This window comes from Coregonus clupeaformis, chromosome 19, assembly GCF_020615455.1.
Source record: "Coregonus clupeaformis isolate EN_2021a chromosome 19, ASM2061545v1, whole genome shotgun sequence".
NCBI lineage: Eukaryota > Metazoa > Chordata > Actinopteri > Salmoniformes > Salmonidae > Coregonus > Coregonus clupeaformis.
The window spans coordinates 41847801-41863051 of record NC_059210.1 but is presented as its reverse complement, the minus strand read 5'-3'; the positions used below and the strand labels follow the sequence as shown (position 1 = coordinate 41863051).

The 15251-nt window shown below is 40.3% G+C and overlaps 1 protein-coding gene across 2 annotated transcripts; it reads right to left on the bottom strand.

Annotated features, from left to right (window-relative positions):
• Nucleotides 1–569: 569 nt before the first annotated feature.
• malt3 (MALT paracaspase 3) lies at nt 570–14628 on the bottom strand. Of its 2 annotated transcripts, XM_041837483.1 has the most exons (15): nt 14495–14628; nt 13503–13592; nt 13254–13378; nt 13007–13145; nt 12697–12872; nt 12380–12476; nt 11608–11649; nt 9160–9363; nt 7213–7390; nt 7010–7084; nt 6699–6826; nt 3241–3390; nt 2489–2643; nt 1493–1615; nt 570–1338 (listed from the first exon to the last, which is right to left on the bottom strand). In XM_041837483.1, the coding sequence occupies exons 2-15, from the start codon at nt 13519–13521 to the stop codon at nt 1006–1008; spliced, it is 1944 nt and encodes a 647-aa protein (XP_041693417.1). In that variant the 5' UTR covers nt 13522–13592; nt 14495–14628; the 3' UTR covers nt 570–1005. The 2 variants fall into 2 exon arrangements, with proteins under 2 accessions (XP_041693417.1, XP_041693416.1); XM_041837482.1 differs by lacking the exon at nt 13503–13592.
• Between the last annotated feature and the right edge of the window lie 623 nt (nt 14629–15251).

Here is a 15251-nt window from a genome sequence, read left to right as displayed (position 1 = left end):
CTGTAGCTAGTGAACTAGTTAGATTACTTATTAGGTAATGATAGTCTTTTCTGTATTTTATAGACCTTTCAAATGTCGAATGATATGTTTAGTAAAATATCCAGAGTCACTGAATCTGAAGATGTGACACCTAGCTATTAAATATGTTTATTTAGCTATTCATTATTTTATTGATTTTTACCTCTATTTAACTAGGCAAGTCAGTTAAGAACAAATTCTTATTTACAATGACGGCCTACACCGGCCAAACCCGGACGACGCTGAGCCAATTGTGCGAATGTTTAGGATTCTTATTTTTTTGCAAATGTGAAAATTGAATTAGCTAGCTAATATCCTCTTGTTCCTCATCTGCTCATCATGTCTGCTTATATGACGTTTATTTTAGCTAGACTAAAATCACTTTTGTCTTAATTATTGTATTTTTTCTTTCGATTTATGGAAATTGTAATGAATTGTAGGCGTATTGTTAATACGGTTAAATTAAAATAGGCTATATATTAATACATATATAAAGTAGTTAAAATATAAAACCACAAATTATGTGTTAATCATAAATGAATCTTTAATAATTCAGTAATAAAAATTGTATTTAATTCATTTTAATAGTTACATACAGGTACATAAGAGCTGAAATGTTTATTATTATTGTTATTATTCACAAGTATGTAGAAAAGTCGGATTTTTTCATACCGTGATCATTTAAGAATAAATATTGGTAGAGTGTCATGCTGAGAACTAAGAACCAAATAGTGCTTTAAGAGAGGAACATAATCCAGGACATCATCTCCTCAAACTCACATGCACACATGTATACACACACTGACACACACACACTTCATAAACATAATTAAACTGATTAAATGTAGCCTAACCAGAGAAATGGAATGTATCGTGCTGATTTAATTATGTGCATTGCTTTAAGCCTAAACAGTAAATATCCTATTGACTACACTAGTCACTACAACTACTAAACTATCCTTTTTCCAAAGACGTGGAGAGCGGAAATCAGAGGGTAAAGTCTTGAGGCTCAGACTCATCATTCTCCTCTGGTTCATTGCTCCTTGCAGTGGGGACTTTGGCAGCACACTCTGCCTTCCTGGTGAAGGGGCGACCTGGCTGGCCCAGTGTCTGACGTGGGGGCTGCTTTCTGTGTGAAACGTGGCCCATACTCTGGACAGGGGCACCTTCTTGTCTCTGGGCTACCAATGCTTGCTGTCCCCTGTACAGATCACAGGATGCTACCAAAGGCTTTCCTATGTCTAGCTGTTTGCTCTCTTGCAGCCGCAGTTTTCTGCCCGTTTGGGTGTAGTGTAGGTCCACCTGTATCACTAAGGATCCCTTTGGAACAGAGAAAAAAACAAACAGAATACAGATGTTTATTCACACTTTTAGTTTACCATTGAAATAATGATAGATTGCAATATCTAAACCCTTCTACCATATTATTGCTTACTGTAAATGTTAAATATGAGGACGCAGAAAGTAAGCATACCTGGAGCTTTTGAAGGCCACAAAGTCTGAGGCTACAGTCAGGGTTTTCAGCAACCAAGTTGTTTAGTAAGAGAGAGTCCATTTCACCTGACCTGCCAGGACTAGAGAAGATATCCTCCATTGCCTAGACAGAGGTTGGGAATAAAATACATTAGGCAACTACAACAAAACCTGTCATACCCACTTCTTCTTATTATACACATTATACATGGTATATTGGGTTTGTATCTACTGGAGACTGTGTAGGGAGAACATAATGCATTGAACCACTAGGTGTCAGTATGCTCCAAGGAGTTATTACGCCACAGAAGCAGACGCTTGATAAGCAATTGTGCCCCAAATTCCTGCTCTTGTTTCTCACTTTGGCCATTTATTACAGCTAGGAACTCTGTAAATGGGAAACATCATTCAATGACTGATAGCCTTTTAGGTGTTACTGCTGTTGTGAAAGCCGAGAGGGCATACGCAGCATATGGCAGAACAATACCAATAAGTGTGCTGTGCATAAGATATTCCCTTGAGTCTACAGAGGAAAGAGGGGATGATTCTGTACTCTTGACAACCTTTGTACCTGCATGTTCTCTACATATATAACGTTGTTTTATGAGCAGTAAACGTTCAAAATTACAAAGAGTAATGCCGTGTCAGGTTCAGATAAATATCTATACAACAGTTTTAGCCTTGAGAGCTGTGACCACAAACGGAAATAGATCAGACACCATGCACAGAACCCACTCTTAGAACATTCTCCTAAACATATTTTCTTAACCTCTTTCAGTTTTGTTGTGAGGGTTTCCTACAGATGGATACAAATACGCATACATTTCTAGGGTCTCACAAGGAGTTATAAAGTCCTTTCAATCAAATATATATCTGCAGTGTCATGGAAAGTTACGCAACTAAATCAAAATGCTTATTAAGGGCTGTTTGTTCACCACACCCTGCCCTCTACGTAATGTGGCAGGTATCAACAAGTAAACGTGAAGCGGTGACTCACAGGTGTGCTCCTCAGAGTAACAGTGCAGTCCTGGGCTCTGGGGCCAGTGGTTTTCACTGTGCCGAAGGCAACCATGACGTTGGAGAACAAGGCTGAGAAGCGGACCTCCACCTCAACTCCACAGGGGAAAACAAGCAGCTTCTGACGTGGTAGCTCTGTGTGGGATGATATCACATGGAAAGACAGTTTTAAGATACAAATCTTGTGTAAGAAAGCATCTCTAGGAGACATAGACTCGATAAGAGAATTGGCCAGACATGTTTTCAGAGAAGTTGCTTTTATCAGAAGTCACCTTGTCCTTGAAAAAGGTTACAGTAGGAGTTTGTTCCTTAAAATCTGACAACGGATATCCTGTGAGTGAAATAAGCTTATGGTTGACTTTAAATATACAAACAAGTTCCCTGTCTGTTATCACCACAAATAAACAGTAAATTATTGAATGGTTGTGTGATGGTCATGACTCATGCTAAACCACACTGTCTTTAACAGCCACATCCATATCACATGCAGAACTGGAGGGGGTATACTGGAGGGGGTATTGCTTTTCCTCTTTCTTGATAAGACTAACTTAGGGCAAGAAAATGACTTTACAGTATTTCATAGCAAAAGACACACCATACCATGCATGGCTAATGCATCTAAAATAAGACCAGCACTTGACATATACACAATCATTTATCAATAGTTTTTTTAGATTTCCATTAATTGTGAAAAAGGGTCTGGATTGGGGATATTTTGGTGTAAAAACTTACCGTTGGCCTGTCTCCAGCAGGCATCTCTCAGACGTAGCTCCCCAGTGTGGCCGGTGGTCCTGACCGGATCTGTGAGGGAGCGAGGCTCCTTCAGCGTGTGTTTGATCTCCACCGCCTGCTTGCCTGTGACCAGAGGGTCTCTGCCTAGATCTGAGGAACAGGGTAAAGGTTAAAGGTTAGCCTATGCTGCCAAGGTAACAGCTGTTCTTAAGGAGGGTTCAATAGTAGGTCTGAAATGAAAATAATAATACTATTTGACTGATGTAAAGGCTCTGAAATTATAAACATGTGGATAATAAGAGTGAACTTATAGAAATGTTTAGGTGACAAGCATGTATAAGGCATTGTTGGCCAGATGAGAAAACTGATACACTGAAACCCTATTCAGGGCCCTGGATACAGGCTTACTCTTAGCCTTGCAGAGGATTTGGCTTCAGTACATATTTTAAGCAAGCTGTCTTCGCCATGTTTCCATTAGAGTTGAGGGAACAGCAGTTCATCAACAACTATTTTTCCATTAATAAATAACTAAGACAAGCAGGACATAGATCCTCATTCTTCAAATGAGGTTCTGGGAACAGTGTGTTTACTGTTCATAAAATCGTCTCATGATGTGATCGTGATGTGATCTGTCACTTCAGTGAATATTATTTCCTAGATATGAATTAGCAACTGTCGTCAAAATTGTTATAAGGTTTAAAATACAATTCTGATAAATGCAATAGTTGGACAATGGATGAAAATACTCCAAACCTTTAGACATTTTCAAATCCATCATATATTGACTGAATTATAGCACATAAAACATTGTACTGGTATGGACAAATTCTGGCATTTTGGTGGGAATTCAGGTATTCCATTTATTGTAAAATGCTCATTATTTTCTTATAATACACTCGTATATATATATATATATTTTTTTATATATCAGGTATTTTGTTCATACTTTGTTATAAAATAAAGACAATTATATATGCCTCATTTGCATATACACTCCCCTACGTATTTATTTGGACATTGAAGCTAATTTGGCTCTATACTCCAGCATTTTGAATTTGAGATCAAATGTTTTATATGAGTTGACAGTACAGTAGGGTACCCCAACTGGCGGCCTGCGGGTGGTTTTATTTGGCCCCCCATGAGTTCTAAGCAACACAAAAAAACTATATATTTTTTCAAATTTCTTTATTTTCAATGTTGGACATAAAAGACTGGATAAACTCCAGGAACTCAGCTCCGAGCGATTTTTATTTAAGAAATCTATTTAAGAAATCATGTGATCGTATACAAATGTAAGCAAGATTTGAAATGATTATGTTTTAGTCAAACATTATATCTGTTTGGGATTCTTGCGGTCAATTTTCAGTCTACAAATTATTTGTAATTATGTTCCGGCCCCCCGATCATGTGCTCGAGAGAAAATCGGCCCACGGCTGAATCTAGTTGATGATCCTTGCAGTGCAGAATGTCACCTTTTATTTGAGGGTATTTTCATACATATCTGTTTAAATGTTTAGAAATAAATGCACTTTATGTACATAGTCCCTCCATTTGAAGGCGTCATAAGTATCTGGACAAACTCACTTAGAGTTTAAAATTTAGTCAAAAGCGCAGTATTTGGTTCCATATTCCTAGCACGCAATGACTACATCAAGCTTGTGTCTCTACAAACTTGTTGGATGCATTTACAGTTTGTTTTGGTTGTGATTATGTTGTGCCCAATGGAAATTAATGGTAAATAATGTATTGTGTCATTTTGGAGTCACTTTTATTGTAAATAAAAATATAATATGTTTCTTAACACTTCTACATTAATGTGGATGCTACAATGATTATGGATAATCATGAATGAATCTTGAATAATGATGAGTTTAGTGGTCCTCTGTAGCTCAGCTGGTAGAGCACGGCGCTTGTAACGCCAAGGTAGTGGGTTCGATCCCCGGGACCACCCATACACAAAAAAAATGTATGCACGCATGACTGTAAGTCGCTTTGGATAAAAGTGTCTGCTAAATGGCTTATTATTATTATTATGAGTGAGAAAGTTACAGATGCACAAAGATCATGCCCCCAAAACATGCTAACTCACCATTACCAATAACAGGATGAGATTAGCATTTTTGGGGGGGGTATGATATTTATGACTTTCAGAAATGTAGTTCAGCTGTCACCCTGAAATAAAACGTATTGTGTCATGGTTGTTTTCACAATGTCACAGTGAGTAACGGTGGCACATCTGAGGAGTCTTGACATTCATTAAATATATCTCCTATGTAAGCCGTGAGCTTCTGTGCCAAGGTCCGACCGTTACAGCCACTGACAACTCATCAGTCAACCTATACTTTACTTTACCAGCACCTCCTTGGATGGGCTGTGTTAAGCTATGCAGGTTCACTGGAGCTGGAGCTCATTGACCACAGGAGAGCAGTGTAGAGGGGGTACACACACACACACGCCTGAGCAGCTGTTTTTAACTCTACTGCTCTCAGATTTCCTGCTGTGCTCCGACCAACAGTGTGAATTTCCAGAGAATGAGGTCACATCCTAATGCAGCTCTGTCCCACAAAGTCATGTTACCAGAGAGACCAATCAAACCACAAAACATGGACCTAGCGGGGACAGCATGCGCACCCCTCCAAGCTCCGCCCATTGTTACCTGCTGCACCAGGGGGAGTAGCCAGTGATGGAGGAACGTTAAAGGCCTGGTGCAGTCAAAAATGTGATTTTCCTGTGTTTATATATATTTCCACACTATGACGTTGGAATAATACTGTGAAATTGTGAAAATGATGATAATGCCCTTTTAGTGTAAGAGCTGTTTGAAAATACCACCTGAAATTTCATCCTGTTTTGGTGAGATGGAGTTTTGGCCTGCCTGGTGACGTCACCAGCTGGTAAATTAGTTAATAGATCAATAAGAAAGAGAGTTCCAAGCCTTTCTGCCAATAACAGCTAGTTTTCTGTTTTCCCCTCCCCACTCAGACCACTCCCAGACAGTCCTACCAAAATTCTTGCTTGAGAAATTGAACTTTGCTAAGGATTATTGTTTTATTTTTTGTTGTTGTTGAAAACAATGACAGTAAGGTACTTAATAGTTACCCAGAAATTATTTGATATTGAGATAAAAACAGCTGCATTGGACCTTTAAGAAGTGAACATGTCTGTGCTCCATCCAACAACAAGTTCTACACTGACCCTGTTTACAGACACTACTGTGCATCTCCTATAGAGGAGATATAGAACCCAAAGTCACCCAGGAAGGCAAGGTTCTTCTGCTCTCATTAGCAGGGAATTTAGTCTTTCTTGGGTAATAGCTTGTAATTTTCCGTGAAAAGAAACCCAGGGGTTTCCCATGTGAGTCATGGATTGGTGTTAACAGCATGTCAAAATATCCATCCTGAAATTCCAAAGTCACCGTCATACTGTAAGAGCAAAGCCTATCATACAATAACACTGACCCTCAGACACCTGCTCCAGGACGTGAGTGACCTTCTCCGGCTGCAGGATGTGCTTGTTCAGGTACTTGGTGAAGATCCCAGTGCTCTTCCCTCCATCCTGCACCTCATACGCCTCTGAATCTTCACATCTGTTAAGGCAGCAGGAGGTCATTTAGATTTCAGGCCATAAATGAACACTCATAAAATAACTTGTTGTTACATACACAAAAAATACATAATAATAAATAATAATATGCCATTTAGCAGACGCTTTTATCCAAAGCGACTTACAGTCATGCGTGCATACATTTTTGTGTATGGGTGGTACATACGTGGCATATCCATACACTGTGTTTCCCATGGGTACCAAGGGCCTGATTTCAGAAGCTATGCAATCTTGGTTGTACCTTAAAATACAAATATACAACTTAACACCTGTTTTAGTCCTTCCACAATCATAATACTGTTCGTACAAAAGTGAGGACAAGAAGTAGAGCAACAAACAATAACATGAGGTGTCCATCAGGAAGCCTACCATGTTCTGCAGGTGTCTAGTAAGACCACACTCAATGCAGTCCGTTTCTCCTGCATCATGCGCATGACCCTCTGTACACAGACACAGTTCTCTGGACGGTAGGGCTGTGGAGCGTCTATGGCCACCAGATAGTTCCTCCCTGAACGTTCGTACCCATGACCAGCATAGTAGAATAGGGCTGTGGGGGATAGCATAACGTTACTGATACACTGAGTGTACGAAACATTATGAACACCTGCTCTTTCCATGACATAGACTGACCAGGTGAATGCCTTATCGATATCACTTGTTAAATCCACTTCAATCAGCATAGATTAAGCTTTGAGACATGGATTGTGAATGGGCAAGACAAAATATGTAAGTGCCTTTGAGTGGGGTATGGTCGTGGGTGCAAGGTGCACCGGTTAGTCTGTCAAGAACTGCAACACTACTCGGTTTTTCATGCTCAACAGTTTCCCGTGTGTATCAAGAATGGTCCACCACCCAAAGGACATCCAGCCAACTTGACACAACTGTGGGAAGCATTGGAGTCAACAGGGGCCAGCATCCCTGTGGAATGCTTTTGATCATGTCACGACCGTTACAGGAAGACACGGACCAAGGCGCAGCGTGATAAGCGTACATACTTTAATTGTACTCAACACACAATCAAAAACAACAAACAAACGATATGTGAAGTCCTAGGTTATTCACAACAAACCAAACGGAACAAGATCCCACAAATAAACTGGTGCCAACAGGCTGCCTAAGTATGGTCCCCAATCAGAGACAACGAGCTACAGCTGTCTCTGATTGGGAACCACCCTGGCCAACATAGATCTAAACGATCTAGAACAAAACATAGAAAACTATAACATAGAAAATCCACACCCTGGCTCAACATTTAATAGTCCCCAGAACCAGGGCGTGACAGATCACCTTGTAGAGTCCATGCCCTGACGAATTGAGGCTGTTCTGAGGGCAAAAGGAGGTGCAACCCAATATTAGGAAGGTGTTCTTAATGTTTTGTACACTCAGTGTATACTTTTCAGGGCAGTGAAAGTAGGACGAAGCCGAGCCGCAGTAGCTACATGTTTCATACTATTTATGCATCTGTCAAACAAGGCTCCATGTTTTAGCCGGTTTCATTTGAGCAAACATATACTGTGTAGAATATCACACAACACTGACCCTGTCATTTATCAACAAACCATTATGTTGCTTGCTTTCTAGGTAATATGTCCAGCGGAATCCAGCTGTGCTGGTCCTAAAAGCTCCTAGAAAGCCAGGTTGCTACTTTTTAGATTGCTTTTTAGTTTCACATTAAGCTGACCTCGTTTTCTATAACAGCCAACAACACAAAAGTACGGACTATTAGATGAGGCAGAAAGTTATACATTCTTAAAAATGGTTACATGCCAAATAAAATGTCATATGTATGGCTCAGTGCCTGTAATAACATTGTGAACGTTTATTTATTTGACTAACATATAAAAGGGAGATAAGCTGACAGTTTGCTGGGTTGCTAAAGGCCCTTTACAGGTGCTAAATAAATCTGTCAAGTAGAACTGTCGCAGGCCTTTAGAAAACGGCTATACATAGCAAGTCTTTTCGCCCCAAACACTACAGACCCATGCTTCTCCTTTCCACCTCTTATCTGCCTGCTAAACCACACTCTCACACCAAGCTACTAATAAGATCTCAAAACAGCAGCATAGGATTATGAAACGTAACACCAGCGTTTTCAATGGAAAAGGGCAGAATAAGTTCAAAGGGAACTTAACCAGACTACGAAGTCTGGTTTCCACTTAACAGATACTTTTTTTTACACATTTGCACCTATTCATCTGAGGCGGGGAATAGTGTCAATGTCATCGTTAGCTTTTTAGAGTCTCTGAAAACCCTCAATTCAAAATACATTCTCCCTTGTAATGTAACCACCAGAATACTGTACAGTATTGAACTCACCATACACGCCCCTGTCAAGCAGAAGAATGAACTTGTCAATGGCTGCCAGCATCTCCTCCCTGGTGAGGTCCAGTAGAGACACCACTCTGAAGTCCAGCTGCTGCAGCAGGTTAGCCAGCTCATGGACATCCATAGTGGGGGCCATCAGGTCAGGGTGGTGGGAGTAGTTGAGGTTACCAATAAGCAGGGCCACTTTGTCAGTCGCTGGACGGAAAGACCATAGTGGAATTTGTAATCAGGGTTAATTTACTATACAACAAGAACAGCTAATTATACCATAGAAACATGAACCTGCATATATCAGAAAATACTGGTACAACAGTTCCCCTCTTCAATGAGGAAATGCTCAAACTGCATTCTAAAAATAACTCAAGCGGATACTTTATTTACACTGAGCCATACAGTGGCTTGCGAAAGTATTCACCCCCCTTGGCATTTTTCCTATTTTGAGGCCTTACAACCTGGAATTAAAATGATTTTGGGGGGGTTGAATCATTTGATTTACACAACATGCCTACCACTTTGAAGATGCAAAATATTTTTTCTTGTGAAACAAACAAGAAATAAGACAAAAAAACTTAAACGTGCATAACTATTCACCCCCCCAAAGTCAATACTTTGCAGAGCCACCTTTTGCAGCAATTACAGCTGCAAGTCTCTTGGGGTATGTCTCTATAAGCTAGGCACATCTAGCCACTGGGATTTTTGCCATTCTTCAAGGCAAAACTGCTCCAGCTCCTTCAAGTTGGATGGGTTCCGCTGGTGTACAGCAATCTTTAAGTCATACCACATATTCTCAATTGGATTGAGGTCTGGGCTTTGACTAGGCCATTCCAAGACATTTAAATGTTTCCCCTTAAACCACTCGAGTGTTGCTTTAGCAGTATGCTTAGGGTCATTGTCCTGCTGGAAGGTGAACCTCCATCCCAGTCTCAAATCTCTGGAAGACTGAAACAGGTTTCCCTCAAGAATTTCCCTGTATTTAGCGCCATCCATCGTTCCTTCAATTCTGACCAGTTTCCCAGTCCCTGCCGATGAAAAACATCCCCACGGGCCTCCCGAGTGGCGCAGTGGTCTAAGGCACTGCATCGCAGTTCTAGCTGTGCCACTAGAGATCCTGGTTCGAGTCCAGGCTTTGTCGCGACCAGGAGACCCATGGGGCGGTGCACAATTGGCCCAGGGTAGGGGAGGGTTTGGCCGGCAGGGATGTTCTTGTCCCATCGCGCACAAGCGACTCCTGTGGCAGGCCGGGCGCAGTGCATGCTGACTCGGTTGCCAGGTGTACGATGTTTCCGGGTTAAGCGGGCACTGTGTCAAGAAGCAGTGCGGCTCGGTTGGGTTTCGGAGGATGCACGACTCTTGACATTCGCCTCTCCCGTGTCCGTACGGGAGTTGCAGCGATGGGACAAGACTGTAACTACCAATTGGATACCATGAAAAAAGGCGGTAAAATACCAACAACAACAAAAAAAAGAAAGAAAAACATCCCCACAGCATGATGCTGCCACCACCATGCTTCACTGTGGGGATGGTGTTCTCGAGGTGTTGGGTTTGCGCCAGACATAGCGTTTTCCTTGATGGCCAAAAAGCTCAATTTTAGTCTCATCTGACCAGAGTACCTTCTTCCATATGTTTGGGGAGTCTCCCACATGCCTTTTGGCGAACACCAAACGTGTTTGCTTCTTTTTTTTTTTAAGCAATGGCTTTTTTCTGGCCACTCTTCCGTAAAGCCCAGCTCTGTGGAGTGTACGGCTTAAAGTGGTTGTATGGACAGATTGTATGGACAGCTTTGCAGCTCCTTCAGGGATATCTTTGGTCTCTTTGTTGCCTCTCTGATTAATGCCCTCCTTGCCTGGTCCGTGAGTTTTGGTGGGCGGCCCTCTCTTGGCAGGTTTGTTGTGGTGCCATATTCTTTAAAAAATTTTATAATGGATTTAATGGTGCTCCGTGGGATGTTCAAAGTTTCAGATATTTTTTTATAACCCAACCCTGATCTGTACTTCTCCACAACTTTGTCCCTGACCTGTTTGGAGAGCTCCTTGGTCTTCATGGTGCCGCTTGCTTAGTGGTGTTGCAGACTCTGGGGTCTTTCAGAACAGGTGTATATATACTGAGATCATGTGACAGATCATGTGACACTTAGATTGCACACAGGTGGACTTTATTTAACTAATTATGTGACTTCTGAAGGTAATTGGTTGCACCAGATCTTATTTAGGGGCTTCATAGCAAAGGGGGTGAATAAATATGCACGCACCATTTTTCAGTTATTTATTTTTTAGAATTTTGTGAAACAAGTTATTTTTTTCATTTCACTTCACCAATTTGGACTAATTGTTTATGTCCATTACATGAAATCCAAATAAAAATCCATTTAAATTACAGGTTGTAATGCAACAAAATAGGAAAAATGCCAAGGGGGATGAATACTTTTGCAAGGCACTATACCTGTGGGTTTTGGAGCTGTGACTTTGAGTTGATTAGATGGCTCTGAATGAAATGGAAAAATGATAAAGAAAAACAAAGGTTAAAATCAGTGCATAACCTCACACATCACACTTCAATCTGTTATCACAACAAACAAGATCAAAAGCAATATATAGTGAGAGACCCACGTGTTAAAGGCCTCCGTTTTTCTTCAAACTGGTTGAGTCAAAATGTAGAAAACACATGCAAAAGGGGAACCTACATCCAAAGGCTAGTTTCATTTCAAGTAATTTAGCTGTTGTCTATACAACCCTGCCCACTGTTTAGAGCCTGTCAACTTCCTACCATTTCTGTCTTTAACAAAGGGAAAGTACCTTAAATCCTCAGCAGAATGAAAAGACCCACTTGATAGTTTTGTACAAAGGTACTGGGAGGCATGTGCAGAAATCTGAATATTGACAGCTATTCCACTAGCTCATTGAAAAGTGCAGAATAACTTTACAGTGAATTATGTGGTAGACTTTGTCATGGAAAATTGAAAATACTAATAGTAAAGCTCATGCCACTGAACAAATAACTGTTGCTAGTGTTTTGTTATGTGCTACTGTGAGGGACTTTTGGGTTTCATATTCACTATTGCACATCTGTTTATAATTATAGAGCCACATTCACAGAAGGTAGACTCCGCAATTTTACAACATCATTCACAGTGGGGTGACTTCCTACAAACAACTATATTCCTTCCTCATTATTTGCCCAGATGCCCTTCGAGCTCCATCACATTTCTATTTACCTATATCAACATCAGCTGGCTCTGTCCATCTTTCTTCTTCAACATTGGACACAGAGCAGAGATATGTTCCTCTATGGTCTGCCTCTGCATTCTGTATCTACAAGGGATACAAACACATTCCCATTCATGTTTGGCTCTACTCATGCACATAAGACTATTCTAGAAATCAAACCTTATGTTAAATATTAACCAAGTTCTTCTAAATGACAATGTTTACATTGGACTGCTGAAGCACTGTTGGCTCTCGGCCAGATCAAATGTCAAGACAGAGTAAATACGATGACCTCAGTGCAGGAGTAAATAAACACTGGAGTTACCTGAAGTGTGTCAGTGGTTTTGCCCAGCAGAGGATGACCATTTCTGTACCACTGGTAGTGTGGGATGGGAATACCAAAGGCAGAGCAGCTGAGGGTGAGTCTCTGCCCCTGTCTGACAGTCTGGGGTGCAGGGTGTACAGCGATATGGAGCTCCCCTCGCCACGCTACTGGGAGACCTCAATAAATAAAAAATGCAATAGCAATACATTATACGCAAAATAGTGCTCTGCATTGATCAAATAAGTTTTAAAAATCTGCATTGCAAACACATTATCTTATAACTAGTAACTAATGTAGACGATTCATATACCTGGTTTAGCAATGTCCAGGACCTTTACTTTGACCCATTCACTGAACACACAGTTGCAGAACTGGTCATTCACGCGGCAAATGTAGAGCTGAGACTTCTGGGCTGTGACAGTCAGATCTGCTCTGGTCGCACCAAATACCTAAAAAAACATTAGCCATTTCATTGGTTATACACTGTGTTACTCTACGAATTGACAACATAATACTATGTCAGACAAAAATGACAAAAATCCTCAACAACCCCATACCTCCTCTTCATCAGATTTGAACCACTGGTAGTTCAGGATACCTGTCCCCTCTGCTCTCACACTCAGATTCACCGTGTAGTTCAGTGGTACACACACAGAAATGGGATGCTGCACAATGACAATGTCTGAAAATGGAAAGTGATAACATTATATTACAGAATTGTTATTCAAAAATAATGTTATGTCAGTGTACTGATCAAAGATCATGGAACATAGTTGATTTGCACAATACATGGGGGAAATTCACACCTCTGATCATGTTTTTCATCACTTCAGTGTGGAATAGGAGCTTCTAAACCTCAAGTATAGTCAGTTCTGGTCATTCCTGCACTGTGCTGCCTGTTAGAGGTGAGAAAAATACAAAATATGGGCATCAGAATTGTGCCGGAGGTGAGTGAACTGTGTATCAACCAACAAAAGATGCAGCCAAAAATCACAGGAACATGTCATGGAGATGATGTCTGATAAGGGCCATGACTATGTTTGTGGACCACATGGAACAAATGTGCATAGGCAAGTGTGACTAGTAGATTTTCTCACCACTTCCCATCTTACAACTGTGCATGTGACAACCATCATAAGACAATTAATCTATTTCCAGAAAAATTGAGACTGGTAGGCTAGCATCTTTTCAACAAAATATGTGCTGGCCAGCCAAATCTGGACAGTTGTCCATCATCATCTTCCTGAAAATTGCTTATTACAGAGTAGTAACAATTATATGCGACTATCAATATGCCATACAGTTCTACAATTTAATGGCTGTAAAAGTAGGGCCAAATAATATCCTCTACTAGTCTACAGCTCAAATTTGTGACTGTTAGTTATATGGTATACTACTAGACCAATAAGAATTTCCTGACTGCAAACATGAGTAGCCTATAAACTCAAGAAAATCACCACCACACATTCCTGTCTGCACACTCATCCCATCACGTGCTATGTTCTAGTGTTTCAGCTCTTGAAAAGCAAGAAGATACATTAATATGTTATAGAAATATTAGTGTTTGATCATATATTATTGTCATAGAAAATAAAAAATGTACTAGGCCTATGTTAATTGTAGTAATTGTGAGAGGTATGGTTATATTAAATGAAATACAGAAGTCTATGGTAAAAACGAAGGGGAACAATCTAAACAAACACGCAAATAGTATGATTATACAAAAAGTGATCCAACACATTTCTATGGCTAGAGAGGGTTATTGTGTAGGCTACCTGTATCAATGTTTTGTACATACCTGAACTGCGACCAAACACCATGTAAATGCCACACTTTAACAGCATGCATTCGATTGCCTTATACAAACTACAGTCGAAAATGTAACTCCTCTTGTGACTCATCAAAACTGTATCTCAATAAAGAAAAGAAAGGACATCCCTTTTTCCCGGAACAATGATACCCGCCCTTTACCGTAGTATATGTAGTATATGAGCCCTGTCCTATAAAATATATTTTCAAATGCCAACTTAAATGAAGGAAATAGTTATCCACAATAAGATCCACAGTCACACGTGGACGAAGATAGCACAGACATCTTTAAAAGGTGGATTTACTTTGATTTTACTTTTGAAGTTTCTCAAAATTTTCAACAATGCTCTTGCCTTCTCACTGTTGAAAGAAATAGGCTTATTACTTTTTTACTTTTTATTGTTATATGAAATGTATTTTTGTTTTATGAAATTACTCTTGTGCTTATTAGTTTAAATTGGGATTTAAAAAAATAGCAATACAGTTAATTCATTTTATGTAATATCCCACTTTGCTGGTAGTCCTCTGTGCTTAGTGTGTAACCTAAGCAGGCAATGGAAAATTAAGCAATGTGATCAGATGGCTGAATTTACAACCCACATTCTCAAGGCTGTTTTGGAAGAACTCTTTAGTGGCAGGCAGTATCAAAGTGGGGCTGTCCCTGGGTAAGCACCAAACACATGTACAAATCCCCAAGTATCTCTGGATGCATAACATATCAGTGTTTTGCAACAAGTCTGCCACCA